Raw genomic sequence first — 17363 nt, forward strand, 5'->3', positions numbered from 1 at the left:
TCCTTCATCCCTTTGTTCTTCCCTCTTTCCGAATTTTCTTCCTTTTATTTCTCTTTCCTAAACAGCCTTTCCCTCCTTGTCTCCTTCATTCCTTTTCCACCTCTTTCTCCCTTTTTTGATCCCTTGTAGGGCTCAGCCTGAGCTGCCATCTCCTCTGTCAGGAACACTACTCAGCCCTCGAGCTGGACTGCACACTTTCTCTCTTGCCCCTATTATCCATTCTCCACAGTCGAGATCTTTTCTAAATAAATCAGGTCATTTCCCTTGCCTTGCCTGCTTAAGCCTCCTAATTAGCACCTCAAGGCCTCAGAATGACATCCACAGAGCCCTGTGGGTAGTGGTTTGAGTCCACCTGTAGCTCCCCTGGCTCACTCTGCTGCCACTGGCCTGTCTCAGGCTCCTGGAGCCCAGTGCTGCCCTCCACAACTTAAGGTCCCTCCACATTATAGACCAGATAGCTGAGTAGGAGCTTGGTTCCTCTGCCTGAAATGTTCTTTTCCCCCAGACCTTGACATAACAAGCTCTTTCTCATCCTTTGTAAAAATGGTATGGGGGCGGCATCTGACTTCCTCTAACTTCACAAGGGGGAGGGAAAATCAAGATCAACAGCCCAAGGCTGATTCCTATGAGGAGGAGGTCAGATATGCCTCATCTCTCAGCCGTTTTTACCAATTCTGACACCAGCCGCCTCCTACAGCACTCTCTACTTCTCTGCTGGGTTTGATAATTCATTGCAGTGGCCACAGAGAATGCACAGACACTCACAGTTCAGGTTCAGGAACATTGAGGATAAAGTTTTTCCATCAGAACAGCTTCTTCTCAGCCGTGCCTGCTGGCTCTCTGTCTCTGGCCCCTTGGCCTCTGCCCTGCTTGGGCAAGTGTTACAAAGCTCTTTTAGCTCTGCCAAAAGGCAGAGGCACCCTACTCTGCCAATAAGCCTCGGCCCAAAGGCACTCAGCTCTAGCTCTGTCAGCTAACATGGGTCTACCAAGTGCCCCGAGGCAGCCTACTCCACCAGCAAACCTTCTGCCCGAAGGCACTCAGCTGCTTTCTGGCTCAGTGGGCCATGAAGCCCACCAGGCAGTCTCTTGCCAGTCTTCTGGTTCTGCTGCCTCTGCTGCTACAGTTTCTCTGCCGCTGCTTCTTGCAGCCTTGCCGTCTTCAGTGTTACAGCTCTCTCTCTGTCTCCTGGGTCTGGGAGGATCTCAGTGCAGGGATTCTTTCTTGGTGGTGGTGAGATCCTCTCTTTCCCACCTCTGGGATGGCTCACTTCAAGCCTAGTAGGATGGCAAAACTGACCAATCCCTTTGGTGGGCCACGATTACCCTATCTGCACAGTCCCACCCAGTCACTTGAACGGACGTTACAAGACCATGTTGAGAAAGATCACACAAAAGCCATGCATCGCAAAATAGCCTTTAATGTTCAATTGTCTAAGAAACTTTCTTGATCAGCAGACCATCTAAACTGTCCTTTCTCAGGCCTTCCCTGTTACACTCTGTCACTTTAACAAGTTATTGTTTTCATAGCACTTGTCATAAACTGTAACTATCTTTTTTATTTTTCTGTCTTCCTCAGTCAGAATGAATGCTCTGTGAGGTCAGGGTCCTTGTCTACCCTGTCCTCATTTTATCATCAGGGCCTAACCATCTCCCTAGCATATAATAGGTCCTCAATACTACTGCTATTTAATTAAATAAAACACCATCCCTGCCCCAGAAGAGTCAGTGTCTCGGGGGAAAACAGAATAGGAAGTCACTACACAGCATTGTTGTAGAAGCTACTGGGAGATATTCAACCAAAAAACAAAAACAAAACCCATTGCCATCAAGTTGATTTTGACTCATAGCAACCCTATAGGACAGAGTAGAACTGCCCCATGGGGTTTCCAAGGAACGGCTGGTGGATTCAAACTGCCAGCCTTTTGGTTAGCAGCCGAACACTTAACCACTGCATCACCAGGGCTACAAAGTGCTAGGCTATTGAGGAGGTATCACAGCTCCTACTAGAAAAATCGAATGCAGCTTCAGAGATGGATAAACAAATTCTTGTGTAAGACAAGCAGCCTCCTCAGGTATCATTTCTTTTGTCCAGAGCTTCCTTTTGTTGAGATACGAATTTGAATTTCAGTAACCTTAAAGTAGGTTTTTATTGTCCTTTTGCCTTTAATTTATGTGTAGAAGGGCTCCCTTAGTCGTAGGTGATAGGGGCATCTCAAACTAGCTTAACAAAAGAGGGGAATATTAGGAAGGACAAAAGAATTTTCAAAGAAAGGCTTGAGCAACCAAACCACAAAGACAGGGAATTTAAGCTGTGCGTCAGGAATAAGTGGAAGCAGCGACTCAGATGCTCCCAGAGCTTTCGCTGTCTCCCTTTTCTGTTTTTCTTTACCTGCTGGCCTCATGTTCTTTTTTTTTTGCAGGCCAATGACCAGGTAGCCCCTTTGCCCACACTCGCAGGCACAGTCAGCATGGTTGGTCCAGTTTCCCCTTGGTATGATAAGTTTCAGGGTATCATTTTGTCACATGCTCCCCCTGTGTGGGCCGGTCAACTGACACCATGAGTGAAATCTTATAAGAACATGGAAAGTTCTGTTGGAAATGTGGGAGTAGAAGTCACAGAAGAGAGGTGCTTCCCTAGAGAGGGGAAGATATGGCTGAGTAGACAAGGCAGTGGTTTTGTCGTTTAAGTGAAAAGTCTTTATTGTACTGTTTTGAAAAGCTCTCCATGTATAATTCTGTGAAAATGGAAACAAGCAAGCAAAACTTCCTCTTCCACAGTCACAGAGAGTTGTAGGAGATTTGAAAAACGTGAAGCTTTTAAAGTCCAATGTACTTTGAGTGAAATTTTGTTCAACCCCAAGAACCTTAGTTTGGGGCACTGGAGCAGACTTCTGTATTACAGTGGAGCTGACATTCTTGATGTTTTCCACAAGCTGAATTTCCTCTCTAACGTGTTCCCTCTCACACTGCAGATTGTGCTTGAGAACAGCAGCCGAGAAGACAAGCATGAATGTCCCTTTGGTCGCAGCAGTATAGAGCTGACCAAGATGCTGTGTGAGATATTGAAAGTGGGCGAGCTGCGTAAGTACACTTGTTTCCTACGCGGGTGTGAAGCTTGGCAGAGACCCAGCTTCAAAGGTTGTGCCCCGACCAACAAAGAAATTTCCCAGGGTGCTGTTAGCTTCACACAGTCCTCACAGTGCATCCAGCACCCTTTGGTTCAGCCTCCTGGTGTATGTATATCTGCATGTCTGCTCTGGGAATAAGCATTATTAAAATCTACGGGAATGCAGAAATTTGCCAGGTACTACAGCTGAATTTTAAATATTTATGAAAATGAGTGTATATTAAAGCAGGCTTGCATTTACTGCTCTGTTTAAGAAAGAGAGCTATGGATTATTTTTAAATTCTAGTTTATAACTTGTCAGTAGATCATTTTCTCCTCTTTATTTCAAAACAGTTTTTCTCTATAAAGAAAAATTGAATACCTTAATGAATTCCTCTTGCTCCCAGTGTTTCGGTTGTGTGGAATGCTTTCTCTAAGAAAAAATTACTGAAGAAAATGGGTACCTGATAATGAAAAATGTGGTCAGCGATATGCTTATTGTGCTTTTTCTTATATTACAAAATTTAGGAGAGGACACCCAGAAAAAGAAGGACATGATACTCTTTTTGCTTTTCACTCATTGGCATAATATGGCTTTAACCTGTTAAGGTTGATCAGTCCCTACATCATGTCAGTGTGGAGCCTGCTTAAAGTAGCTAACATCCATTACCCCCAATATCTTAGTGTAGGAACCTATAAATCTTCCTTCATTGGCTTAATAATGTGAACACCAGAGAAGATTGCTTAGGCTGGAAAAATGTTGGAGTGTTTGGTATTATTGTGAAAGCCAGGGCCTCATTAAGGCATGTGAGGGCCCTAAACACTGACAATCTGTGGTGCCCCGTCCTCTGTTTACTCATGCATTTGAACGGGATATATGAGTTATATATATACATGTACATATATGTGTGTGTGTGTGTTAGCTATCCATGATGTAACTTCTTTTTATTTTTTATTTTATTGTTGTAGTTTAAGTGAAAGTTTACAATTCAAGTTAGTCTCGCATACAAAAATTTATACATACATTGTTATGTGACCCTAATTGTTCTCCCTATACTGTGACAGCACACTCCCCCTTTCCGCTCCTGATTTCCCATGTCCATTCAACCAGGTCCTAACCCTCTCTGCCTTCTCATCTCACCTCTGGACAGAAGCTGCCCATTTAGTCTCATGTGTCTACTTGAGCTAAGGAGCACACTCTTCACGAGTATCATTTTATGTCCCACGGTCCAGTCCAATCTTTGCCTGAAGAGTTGGCTTCGGGAATTGTTGAAGTTCTGGGTTGACAGAGAATCCGGGAGCTATGCTTTCTGGGGTTCCTCCAGTGTCAGTCAGACCATTAAGTCCAGTCTTTTTACTGGAATATGAGTTCTGCATCCCGCCCTTCCCCTGCTCCATCAGGGACTCTCTGTTGTGTTCCCTGTCAGGGCGGTCAATGGTGGTAGCCAGGCACCATCCACTTTTGCTCTCAGGCTGATGAAGTCTCTGGTCTGTGTGGCCCTTTCTGTCTCTTGGGCTAATACTTTCATTGTAGCTTTGATGTTCTTCATTTTCCTTTACTCCAGGTGGTTGGGACCAATCGATGCATCTTACATGGCTGCTTGCTAGCTTTTAAGACGCCAGATGCCACTCAGCAAAGCAGGATGCAGAACATTTTCTTAATAAACTTTGTTATGCCAGTTGACCTAGATGTCCCCTGAAAGCATCGTCCCCAGACCCCCACCCCTGCTACTCTGGCCCTCAAAGTGTTTGATTGTATTCAGGAAACTGCTTAGCTTTGGTTTAGTCCCGTTGTGCTGACTTCCTCTGTAGTGTGTGCTGCCCTCCCCTTCACTTAAGATAATACTTGTCTACTATCTAGTTAGTGAATAACCGTCACCCTCCCTCCCCACCCTCGTAACCATCAAAGAATGTTTTCTTCTGTGTTTAAACCTTTTCTTGAGTTCTTATAATAGTGGTCTTATACAATATTTGTCCTGCTGTGACTGACTAAATTCACTCAGCATAGTGCCCTCCAGATTCCTCCATGTTATGTTTCATGGCTTCAGTGTTGTTCTTTATTGTTGTGTAGTATTCCATTGTGTGAATATACAATAATTTGCTTATCCATTCATCCATTGATGGGCATCTAGGTTGTTTCTGTCTTTTTGCCATCGTGAACAGTGCTGCAATGAACATAGGTATGCATAGATCTATTCATGTGGCGGCTCTTATTTCTCTAGGATATATTCCAAGGAGTGGGATTGCTGGATCGTGCAGTACTTCTGTTTCTAGCTTTTTAAGGAGGTGCCAAATCGATTTCCAAAGTGGTTGTACCATTTTACATTCCTACCAACAGTGTATAAGTGTTCCAGTCTCTCCACAACCTCTCCAGCATTTATTATTTTGTGTTTTTTTGGATTAATGCCAGCCTCGTCGGGGCAAGATGGTATCTCATTGTAGTTTTGATTTGCATTTCTCTAATAGCTAATGACTGTGTGCATTTCTTCATGTGTCTGTTAGCTGCCTGAATGTCTTCTTTGGCGAAGTGTCTGTTCATATCCTTTGCACATTTTTTAATTGGGTTATTTGTCTTTTTGTTGTTGAGGTTTTGCAGTATCTTGTAGATTTTAGAGATTAGACGCTGATCGGATTTGTCGTAGCCAAAAATTTTTCCCCAGTCTGTAGGTTGTCTTTTGACTCTTTTGGTGAAGTCTTTTGATTAGCACAAGTGTTTGATTTTTAGGAGCTCCCAGTTGTAACTTCTTTTTAAATGTGACTGTAATATTAGAAATTGAACACAAAAGTGGTGTATGCCACTTTAGCAGAATGAGGTGAACTAGATTATAAAATTTTTAGTAGATATGGGGTACTAAGATTTTTAATATATACCACATTTTCTACAAAAGGAATATTCCATATATTCTACAATAAAGAAAATGAGTCAGTGAACTTAGTTCTTTCAACAGTCAATGTAAAATTCTATTATCTCCCACAACGAAAAATTGACTTTCAATAAATTTGCTTTAAACAGCTCATACTTCAGTTTTGATGCTTGCTTTGTAATAAATGCTATAATTATAAATAAACTATGAAAAGATGTCATAAAAGAAAATTTAATGATCAGAAGACAAATATTACAACAAATCACTATATTTTTAGATAAATCTTTCATCTATCACGTGTTATAATTAAAAACATTTCTTTCTATTCATTGCTCTTACAAATTACTCAATGATTTTGTCACAATTAAGATCTCAAACAATATCTGCTTCCATATGTGAGAAGGATAGTGAATCGAGTCTTTCTTGAATCCTTGTATGCTGAGGGTTTTTGAGTCTCTTTAGGAATGAAAATGAGTGTTCGGTTGAGCAGTTTGTGATCATTAAAATTAGGAATATGCATAAAGAAATTTCAATGTTGGGAAATATACATTGTATTTTATCTTCTATTATGGAATCATACACGTGTACATGAGTGAAATTTGTCTCTCCTGAATCTGTAAACTTAGTTCTCATGTTAGAATGAAATTGTCACATGTCTCCATAAAGGTTTGTATGTAAGTTATCGGGATAAACCATACTATACTTGTTGCCATAGAGTCGATTCGAACTCATAGTGACCCTATAGGACAGAGTAGAATGCCCCATAGGGTTTCCAAGGAGTGGCTGCTGGATTTGAACTGCTGACCTTTTGGTTAGCAGTCAAGTTCATTACCACTTCACTACCAGGCTCCGTCATTGGAATAAACCTGCAATAATTTCTTGGATGCCTTCATGCATTCATCAGGTATATCCACATTGTTTAAGAAGGAGAATCTATTTGAAAGAGCTTCATACACTTTCACCCTTTTCATACAAGATTCAAGTGTGTCGATGGTGTAGTATATGGTTACAAGAAATTTATCTCTGGAACTCAATACTTCTGGCATACTTGTTTCTTTCTAATGGTTATGCGACAGTAAATGGCTTGATTATCAGTATTTGGCAGTATTTGGTTGTGCTTTCGAAATTTTCAAAATCTTCTCTTAAAGTATGTAAATACTCTGTTATGACTGGTAAAAATCTCCGCATGTTTTTAAGTTGACCTCTGAATCTTGGAGAGCTTGACTTGTCTGATGAAATGTAGCAATATATTATTCCACATAACCGACGTAAGTACATACACTAGTATTTACATTTTGTTGGCAATGTTTTCTGCTTCTCTTTTGGTATCTCCTTTTGTTTCTGGTCTTCAGCAATATTTTCTAAGGTGTTAGAATTTGAGTGTAGGATTCCAGGATTGCACTCATTGCTACAGCATGCACTTCCCAACACGTATTGAATGGACATATTAATATTCTATCATTGCCTAAATATGTTTTAAGAACTGCCTATTGGTGAATAGGGGCAGCAAAAAATGTGTAGAGTAACTGAACATTAAAAAAATAAAATCAGCTGCTTCCGGACAACAATCTACTTTGCTATGTCCTACAAGATTAAGTTAATGCACAGCACATGGTATGAAAATGGCATATTCATTACATTCTAAAATTTTCTGTTTCATGCCTTCATGGCACCTGATATATTGGCAGCTTTGTTATAGGACAGGCCTCTGTACTTAGAAAAATCAATTTTGCAAACTTCACATAAATAGTAAAGTACCTGATTTGCAATTTCTCCAGCAGTATGACTTTTAAAGCTAGTATGTGTGATGAATCGCTCAACAGATTTTCCATCTGTTGGAGATACGAATCTTAAGACAATATTTATCTGACCTTTGTGAGAAAGGTCAGGAGTGGAATCTACAGACAAACTGAAATATCAAGCTATACTTATTTCACAAAAATAGTTGATTGAACTTCATCACTTATTAAGTTTATTAATTCTTCACACTTTGTTTCAGACATATACGATGGGTTGCCCTTTCCTGTGTTACCATATTTTGACATGTGACCTGATAAAAATGGATCAAACTGAGCAATAAGTTCAAGTAAACCCAAATAATTTCCACTTGTGGGAACTCAAATACTTCATTTCTTCCTTGAAAAGATAGTCCACCTTCAGTGATTGTTATAATGACAGCAACATGTTGCAAAATGGCTTTACAGTACTGATGTTCTTCATTAATTTGTGTTTCCAGTACATGAGTTAGGCTAAAACCGTATCTTCAGTTTAAATATGACAACATATAATCTCTGTGAACTGAACTGTTTTCATGTTTATTAATCATATTCTAGTTGCCCCAATCACTAAATCCATAGCTTAAACAACCTTGCACGTGGACACCCTTGTGACCCTGTGTGAACTTTATTTCTGGCTGGCACATTCTCACGCACTGGAGCTGGTATTGATTTCATTTAGTGCCCTGCCAGTTCCCTTCCACAGTGGTGCTCACTTTTTCTTATGTCCTGACTGCTTGGCATCTGTGGATCTTTGCTTTGGACAACTGGTACCTCTGTTTTGTTGATGCCCTAAGCATGTTCTTACCTTGCTTATCGGGTAATCTGTCCTGGTGAAAGTGTAAATATTCAGTCACCTGCTTGAGAGCTTAAAATAATGGTCTGAAGTGATTAATGGGAAGAAATCCAATGGTTTAATTAGAAAGGGGGTTCTGTTTTAATTACAGAGTAGAACTGACTACAGGTTCTTCTTGGGTAAACTAGAACATTTGAACTTAGTAAGAAAAAGAACCAAGACTTTAAGTAGGTTTGACCAAGCACAGCAGATAATACCATCCTCCAGTGGGGTAAAGGGGTGCCGTTCTGAACAGGTAAGGCATCGTTACTTACGAGCTCAGAATAAGGCATCTTTGCCTTAGAACAATAGTAACCTAACCTGCGATACTTCTGTGTCTCTCTGGTTTTTACCAGTTGCCATCAAGTCACTTCTTAGTCATGGCAACCCTATGCATATCAGAGTAGAACTATGCTCCATACGGTTTTCAATCTCTGATTTTTTGGAAGTAGATTGCCAGGCCTTCCTTCTGAGGTGCCTCTGGGCAGATTCAAACCTCTAACCTTTTGGTTAATAGTCAAGTGTGTTAACCATTTGCATAACCCAGGAACTCTTCTGGTTTAAGGATCACCAAATTTTAAGATTTTAGCTTACCTGGATCCTCTGTGTGAGTTATCCTTCCTACTTCCTCCATAGGCTAACTTGTTGAGAGTTCTGACTGCAGGACTGTCTACTGTTTATTCAGGTTAAGGAAGTAAGTTCTGAATTAAACAAATCCTACCGAATTTCTCAGCCTAGTAACCGTGGCCATTTTTTGTTTATCACAGCTGTACCGGGGATATTGCAAGAGTCAACTTGTTACAAAACATCGTAATACCATCTAAGACTTTTAGGAACTGGGGAATAGTTATACTCTACTTGGCTGGCAAAAGGAGCCCTGGTGGTGCAACAGTTGGCAGTTCAAACCCACCCAGTGGCTCTGTGGGACAAAGACCTGGCTATCTGCTACTGTAATGATTACAGCCTAGAAAACTGTATGGGGCAGTTCTGCTCTGTCACATGGAATCGCTATGAGTCGAATATCGACTCCATGACATGCAACAACAGCAGCACTTGGCGGCATTCCTTCTTTCCAAGTTATTGCCCTTTTCCTTGCCACCTCCACATTCATCTCTCCCATGGTATACTTGGGGTATTAGCTGTTCTCTGGGTGGCAGCAGAAGGTACACTCTTCTGTGCTGTGTCAAGCTGTACCCAGCTTGCTGTTCTCCTCCATTGCCCAGCGGACAAATATCTGTCCTGCATTGGGTGGAGCAAATGGTTAAGAGCTCAACTACTAACTGAAAGGTTGGAGGTTCAAGTCCACCCAGAGGTGCTTTGGAACAAAGCCCTGGTGATCGATCTGCTTCCGACAGGTCACAGCCATTGAAAACCCTGTGGAGCGGTTCTACTCTGAAACACATGGGGTCATCATGAGTCAGAATTGACTTGACAGCAGTTGGTTTGGATGTCACTGGGGGCCCTGTCTGGTGGGTGGAGGGGGACCGTGGTGCAGGAGCCTAAGCAGTCCACCGCCATCAGGTGAGTGTCAGCACTGTGCTTGGGGTGGGTGGGAGGCACAGCGCAGCCCTTCCAACCTTTTGAAAAACTGGAACCAGAAACCAGGATGGCACCCCATTCTTATGTGCTGAGATTACAGAGTAGGGATGAGGGTAAATGCCTCCGGGCTCCCTCGGGGTACCTTAGCTGCCTCCCTTGGGCTGTGGACTATTCCAGAGCTCACTTGATGGTAGAAGGAAGCTCCCAACATTCTACCACAACTGGTTCAGTGTCTGGTCAAGCCTGCTGTCCTGCAGCTGAGCTGGACTTGGACAACTGGGTCCAGCATGCTCAGTGCAGCTTCCCACATCTAAGACGATAATGCATTCATTTATTTGCTCAATAAAAATTTGTGTAGGAACAATGATAAACCAGATATGGCCCCTGCACACCAGGAGCTTCTGTTTCAGTAGGTGCAAGAACAATTCGGGACTGATCCCAACACCTTCTTTTTCTGAGTAGTTGTAGGTCATTATATTTTTCAAAAATATGCCTGTTATCTATTATAAAGCATATTTTTTTCCAGTGTCTTGATAGCTAAAAGTTTCAAAGTTTGACCTCTTTGGAAGGCCATCATCTACAAAGGCCTTTCTGGGTGTTTTGCAAGGCTCACAAAAGAATTTCACTTTTCTGAAGTCTGCATGCCCAAATGAGTTGTTTTCTGCTTATAGTATTTTAAAGGGTTGCTACATTCTGATTGAGTGCTAGACATCAAATGATAAAACACCCTGTGGTCAGAGGAAAATTGCTTTCTAATGGATTGCCTGTTGCCCATTGCCATATTGAATAAGTCACTAATAATATGAAAAACTAATCTGAGTGCACCCTTACGTTGAAGGAGAGATCTGTATTTTTCTGAAGAAAATTAGTTTCACGCACAAATCTTCTTTTGGTCTGAATGTTCCCGCTTTTACCCATTTCCTAAATTCACGGTTCTGAGCCCTTCTCAGATTTGTGTTAATAACTGACCGCCAGCCACGGTCACTTTTAGTTCTATAGGCTAGTCCTAACACCAAGGAAGTACCCAATTAAAAATCTAATTGTTTAAAAAATATATATATTATTCCATTTTCCAGAAATTCTTTGTCTCTTGATTTTAAGTTAAGATCTTTTGAGGAAACCACTTCTGAAATACCAGTTATATTTTGGTGTCTAAAACAAACATATTAATGTTCAATTAAATTACTGATACTAAATATTTATGTACAGTTCTTTTAAGTTGCTTTTCTCTTAAAAAAATAATTATTTTTCTACTTCTCAGTTATTAATGTTGCAGGTGGCCAACATTCTCTCTAATAGTGTGGTCTAAAATAATAACTATTCATGTTCTCAGAGCGCATTTAATTAAATAAACGTGTATTAAGATTATTGATACCTGTAACACCTCCAGGAGTTAATCAAGAGCAATACCATCTATGTTTACTAAGGAAGGAAAGAACTGCACTTACTGTATATTGTCCAGGGTCACTGAGCTCAAACTGGTGTTAGAAAGCCCAAGAAAGAACAGTGTAGAAAGAGGCAGGAAAGTAGAGTGGTTGGTCCAGCTTTGAATTACAGCTCAGCTTGAGCATGTTTTGTCCTTGTTTTGAGCTTTTGATGCCTTATCTACAAAACAGAGATAACAGCTGCACACAATTTGGTCTTAACCTTAATGAGATAATAATGTTGCCTCAGTTGAGTCTTTTTTTGCACATCATAGAATCTCACCTTCTATAAGCAAACTATAGGTAGATGTGGGTGGGGGAGACGAGAGCTTAAGTGACAGCTGGAACCAGGGCCTGGAACAATGTCCCTTGTGTCTTATACTCTCTACATGTTGACTTTTTTTAAAAACTTTTTTTTCTCCACGAGTCTCTCTTGAGAGCAAGGTACTTGTTTTCCCTTAGTGTCAATCTGTACAATCCCAAGGAAGAATGCTTATGGACCTGGCTTTGGTCCCATATCCCTATAGCCTGGGCTATGTGATTGGCAGCCCCAAAAAGAAAAGATTAAGGTAGAGGGAGGATCAAGTCTTTCAAAGAAGAAGTATATTTGTGTGTGGTAGGTGAGAAGGGGGAAAAGAGGTGGGGCACCCTTACAGAAGGGAGGCGTAGCACAGACAAATCCATAAATACTCACTATAGATGTGAAGTCCCTTTACTTTCAAAAATCTTCTTCTGCATTTTCCTGTCTGAAAACTATAATAAAATGAAGGCAGATAACAGCATTCAGTCATTTCATCTTTATTGTAAATTGGGGAAATGCATTGATTTTTTTTTTTTTAATGTGGTAATATCAAAACCCATTGCTGCTGAGTTTATTCAGACTCATACCGACCCTATAGGACAGAGTAGGGTTTCCAAGGCTGTAATCTTTATGGGAGCAGATTACCATGTCTTTCTCCCGGAGTGGCTAGTGAGTTTGAACCGCTGACCTTTTAGTTAGCAGCCAGGTGCTTAACCACTGCACCACTAGGGTGCTTAGCAATATCAACGGTTGCAGAAAAATGGAAATTGAGGTTTGATTGTAATGTGTTTCTTTTTTTATAACTGAGATGCCAGGACTCCCCTGCCATACTTTTCTTTTAGCAAAATGGATATTTCCACTTCCTCAATTATGTTTTCTTATGTGGGCTGTTCTCTGTTGTATATTGAAGGGCAGAATGGACATACATTTGTGATTGAAACCTTCATATTTTCCTGAAACACTTTTTGCCATCTTCACCTATTTGACCCTGCATAATTAGATAAAAATTTAGCAACTATTTCTCTGTTTAAAAAAAGTAGAGAAGAAATCTGCATCACACACTGTGGAAAATGTTCACCATTTCCTTACTTTATCTTCCAGTGGCAATATTTATTATAACACATTGGTGGTGCTGAGTGGAGTGCCTTGTATAATTCATCACCCAGACACCTCTGCTTTAGCAAGTAAAAATAACACAGATGAGCAATCTGAAGGACTCTTGGCATGCAGTCGCAATTAGAATAGACACTTAACTCTAGGACATTGGTGTTTTTGTACATTGAGAAGTACCATCCATCACTTTCATTATTAGTCAGAAAGTTCTGGCTGAAGAAAGCTCAAGAAAATTAGCTTTTGACAATTAAACCTCTTAAAGAACTTTTTCTCCTTAATACAAGCAGTCCTCGTGCTCCATGTAAAGTGAAGATTCATGGATATTGACTACGCGTTGGCTTTTCATGTTCTACTTTCATATTCTTCTTCAATGTTAACTTTAAAAGGGGGAAGAGAAAGAATGTTCAAACTGCAATCCTGGCATTAGAACGTTCAGTCTACTTTTGGCCAAAATTAAAATTGTCATAGGAAAGAATATGAAAGTTATTTGGTAGTGATCATTTAGAATAATTATAAAACTGATATCAGAAATTTTAATGTTATTATCACAAGACAGCAGGACATAATGTGAGACACTTAGATTTAGAGTCATAGCGACCGTACGTACAACAGAATGAAACACTGCCCAGTCTTGTGCCATCCTCACAATTGTTGCTGTTTGAGCCCATTGTTGCAGCCACTGTGTCAGTCCATCTTGTTGAGGGTCTTCCTCTTTTTTGCTGACCCTCTACTTTTCCAAGCATGATGTCCTTCTCCAGGGGCTGGGCCCTCCTGATAACATGTCCAAAGTACGTAAGTCTCACCATCCTCACTTCTAACGAGCATTCTGCCTGTACTTCTTCCAAGACAGATTTATTCATTCTTCTGGAAATCCATGGTAATTCAATATTCTTTGCCAATACCATAATTCAAAAGCAGCAATTCTTCTTTGGTCTTCCTTATTCATTGTCCAGCTTTCACATGAGTATGATGTGATTGAAAATACCATAGCTCGGATCAGGTGCTCAAAGTGACATCTTAATCCTCAAAGTGATGTCTTTGCTTTTTAACACTTTAAAGAGGTCTTTTGTAGCAGATTTGCCCAATGCAATACGTCTTTTGATTTCTTTACGCTACTTCCATGGGTGTTGATTGTGGATCCAAGTAAAATGAAATCCTTGACAACTTCAATATTTTCTCTGTTTATCATAATGTTGCTTATTGGTCCAGTTGTGAGGATTTTTGTTTTTTTATGTTGAGGTATAATTTATACTGAAGGCTATAGTCTTTGATCTTCATCAGTAAGTGCTTCAAATCCTCTTCACTTTCAGCAAGCAAGGTTGTGTCATCTGCACATTGCAGATTGTTAATGAGTCTTCCTCCAATCCTGATGCCGTGTTCTTCTTCATATAGTCCACCTTCTCGGATTATTTGCTCAGCATACAGATTGAATAAGTATGGTGAAAGGATACAACCCTGACACACGCCTTTCCTGATTTTAAACCACAAAATATTCCCTTATTCTTTTCAAACAACTGCCTCTTGATCTATGTATAGGTTCTTCATGAACACAATTAAGTGTTCTGGAATTCCGATTCTTTGCAGTGTTATCCATAATTTGTTATGATCCACACAGTTGAATGCCTTTGCATAGTCAATAAAACACAGGTAAACGTCCTTCTGGTATTCTCTGCTTTCAGCTAAGATCCATCAGACACCAGAAACAATATCCCTCTTTGCATGTCCTCTTCTGAATCCGGCTTGAATTTTTGACAGTTCTCTGTTGATATACTGCTGCATCTGTTTTTGAATGATCTTCAGCAAAATTTTATTTGTGTGTGATATTAATGATATTGTTCAATAATTTCCACATGCTGTTGAATCACATTTCTTTGGAATGGGCATGTATATGGATCTCTTCCAGTTGGTTGGTCAGGTAGCTGTCTTCCAAATTTGTTGGCATAGAAGAGTGAGTGCTTCCAGCATTGCATCCATTTGTTGAAACATCTCAATTGATATTCTGTCAATTCCTGGAATCTTGTTTTTCACCAGTGCCTTCAGTGCAGCTTGGACCTCTTCCTTCAATACTGTCAGTTCTTGATCATATTCTACCTTCTGAAATGGTTGAATGTTAACCAGTTCTTTTTGGTACAGTGACTCTGTGAATTCCTTCCATCTTCTTTTGAAAGAAGAGTCGGAAGCCATGGGTAATAGGCATAACTGACGCAAGGACTTTTGTCAAGACAGTTAGCTATGTTGCTCCTTAGTCTTCCCATCTGTACGGTGGGGAAATTATTATCTTTATTACATCTGAGAATCAGATTAAAAAATGTCTAAGAAGTTAAAGTGCTTTGTTAACTGTAAAATGCTCTATCGGTGCAAGAAAACGTGAATATGAAGATGCACACCTGCATATCTCAGGTTGTAAATGAGTCCTCCGCCAGTCCTGATGCTGCGTTGTTCTTCATATAGTCCAGCTTCTTGGATTGGAGAAACCAGGTTTCATACATACCAAAGCCAATTCTTTCTGTGTATTTAGTGGCTCTTCTAAGAATTTGAAGTTCTTGTACAAGGGAAGGTCATGGAAACTCCATGAACACATCCAAACTTCCTGAGGGACTGAATTGCTGGGCGGAGGGCTGTGGGGACCATGTTTTGGGGAACATCTAGCTCAGTTGGCATAACACAGTTTATAAAGACAATGTTCTACATTCCACCTTGGTGAGTAGCATCTGGGGTCTTAAGAGCCTTTAAGCAGCCATCTAAGATACTCCAGTGGTCTCACCCCTTCGGGAGCAAAGGAGAATGAAGAAAACAAGATAAAAGGGAAAGATTAGTCCAAAGGACTAACAGACCACAACTACCACGGCCTCCACCAGACTGAGTCCAGTACAACTAGATGGTACCTAGCTACCACCACCTATTGCTCTGACTGGGATTACAACAGAGGGTCTTGGACAGAGCAGGAGAAAAATGTAGGACAAAATTCTAACTCACAAAAAAAGACCAGATTTACTGGCCTGACAGAGACTGGAGAAACCCCGAGAGTATGACCCCCAGACACCCTTTTAGCTTAGTAATGAAGTCACTCCCGAGGTTCAGCATTTAGCCAAAGATTAGACAGCCCTGTAAAACAAAACAAGACTAATGGGGCACAACAGTCCAGGGACAAGGACTAGAAGGAAGGAGGGGACAGGAGAACTGGTAATAGGGAACCCAAGGTTGAGAAGGGAGAGTGTTGACATGTCATGGGGTTGTTAACCATTGTCATAAAACAATATGTTTACTGTTTAATGAGAAACTATTTGTTCTGTAAACCATCTAAAGTACAATAAAAAAAAAGAAAAAGAAAAAGAATAAAATACAGAGTCTTCCCTCTCAAGAAAAAAAAAAAAAAAAGAATTTGAAGTTCTGTGGTGTTCTGTTTGTGTTTCAGAAGGTTGTACTTGTAGATAATTTTCCAATCACAATGACATTTTTATCTTAATAAGTGATTATTGAGAGAGATTACATTTGGCAGTTTAAAAGGAGATTATGCATCTCAAATGCATCTCAACTATAAATTAATGAAAATTATTTATGTTTATCATAATTTGTTTTGAACTTACTCCTTTTTACATTATTTTTGAAAAGATGCATGGCTGAAAACAATCAGCATCCATTCCTGTTGCCTCTTAGCCAGAGTGGATTATAGATTGAGAAATAGGCATGGTGGAGTTGCCCCACTTCATAACGAAGAGCCATATAGATATGTTTTAAAATACAGACTGCCATTGTATTGTCCTTCTGCCCAGTAGAAAGGCTTGTCTTTAGGTTCATCTCAAATGTCAGGTTTGAGGTGACTATTCTTCTGACGCCCCACTCTTCCCCTGTTGGTGGGGGATATCACACCCTCCTCAGAACACTTGTAGCACTTTACCTTTGCTTTGTTTTACTTTCTAGTTAGTAATAATTATTCTTTTCTTCTTTAATTCCTGGCCTGACTTATCCCAAAAGTTAAAGTGGTTTATGCAGTTGCATAAAGATGATTTTAAAATAAATAAAAGGTGAAAACAAAGGAAAATATGAAATAAATGGATTATGAGTGTTTGTAAAGTGTGTGTTGTAAGAGCCTTTGCATTTTCTGGTGGTGGACCCTGAACTTGGCTCAGTGATTTGTGTGTTCCCGGGAAGCAAGAGGAGTTCAGTAATAGAAAATAGATTAGTCTACCATCTCGGATGAATAAGGGCGCTGTGAAAACCCCAATGCTAGTTTCAATTGATGCTTACATTGTATTTAATCATACTTAATGCCATGTGTGAAAGATTATGGAATAGGACACTTTCCTATTATGAAATAGGGCACAATATCATAATAAAACTAGTGTAAAGCAACAAGCCAGCATCGTATTTAAAATGGTGACAGCAAAACAGCATTCACATTAA

General features: G+C 40.2%; 1 protein-coding gene across 1 annotated transcript in view; it reads left to right on the plus strand.

The window, feature by feature from the left end:
- ELMO1 (engulfment and cell motility 1) overlaps positions 1-17363 on the plus strand; it is a 648319-nt gene that overhangs the window by 362074 nt on the left and 268882 nt on the right. The window contains exon 17 of the mRNA XM_004385299.2: positions 2975-3083. Coding sequence (XP_004385356.1) covers positions 2975-3083 — 109 coding nt within the window. The remainder of the gene's footprint in view (positions 1-2974; positions 3084-17363) is intronic.

Source organism: Trichechus manatus, unplaced genomic scaffold (assembly GCF_000243295.1).
Source record: "Trichechus manatus latirostris isolate Lorelei unplaced genomic scaffold, TriManLat1.0 scaffold00137, whole genome shotgun sequence".
NCBI classification, from domain to species: Eukaryota; Metazoa; Chordata; class Mammalia; order Sirenia; family Trichechidae; genus Trichechus; species Trichechus manatus.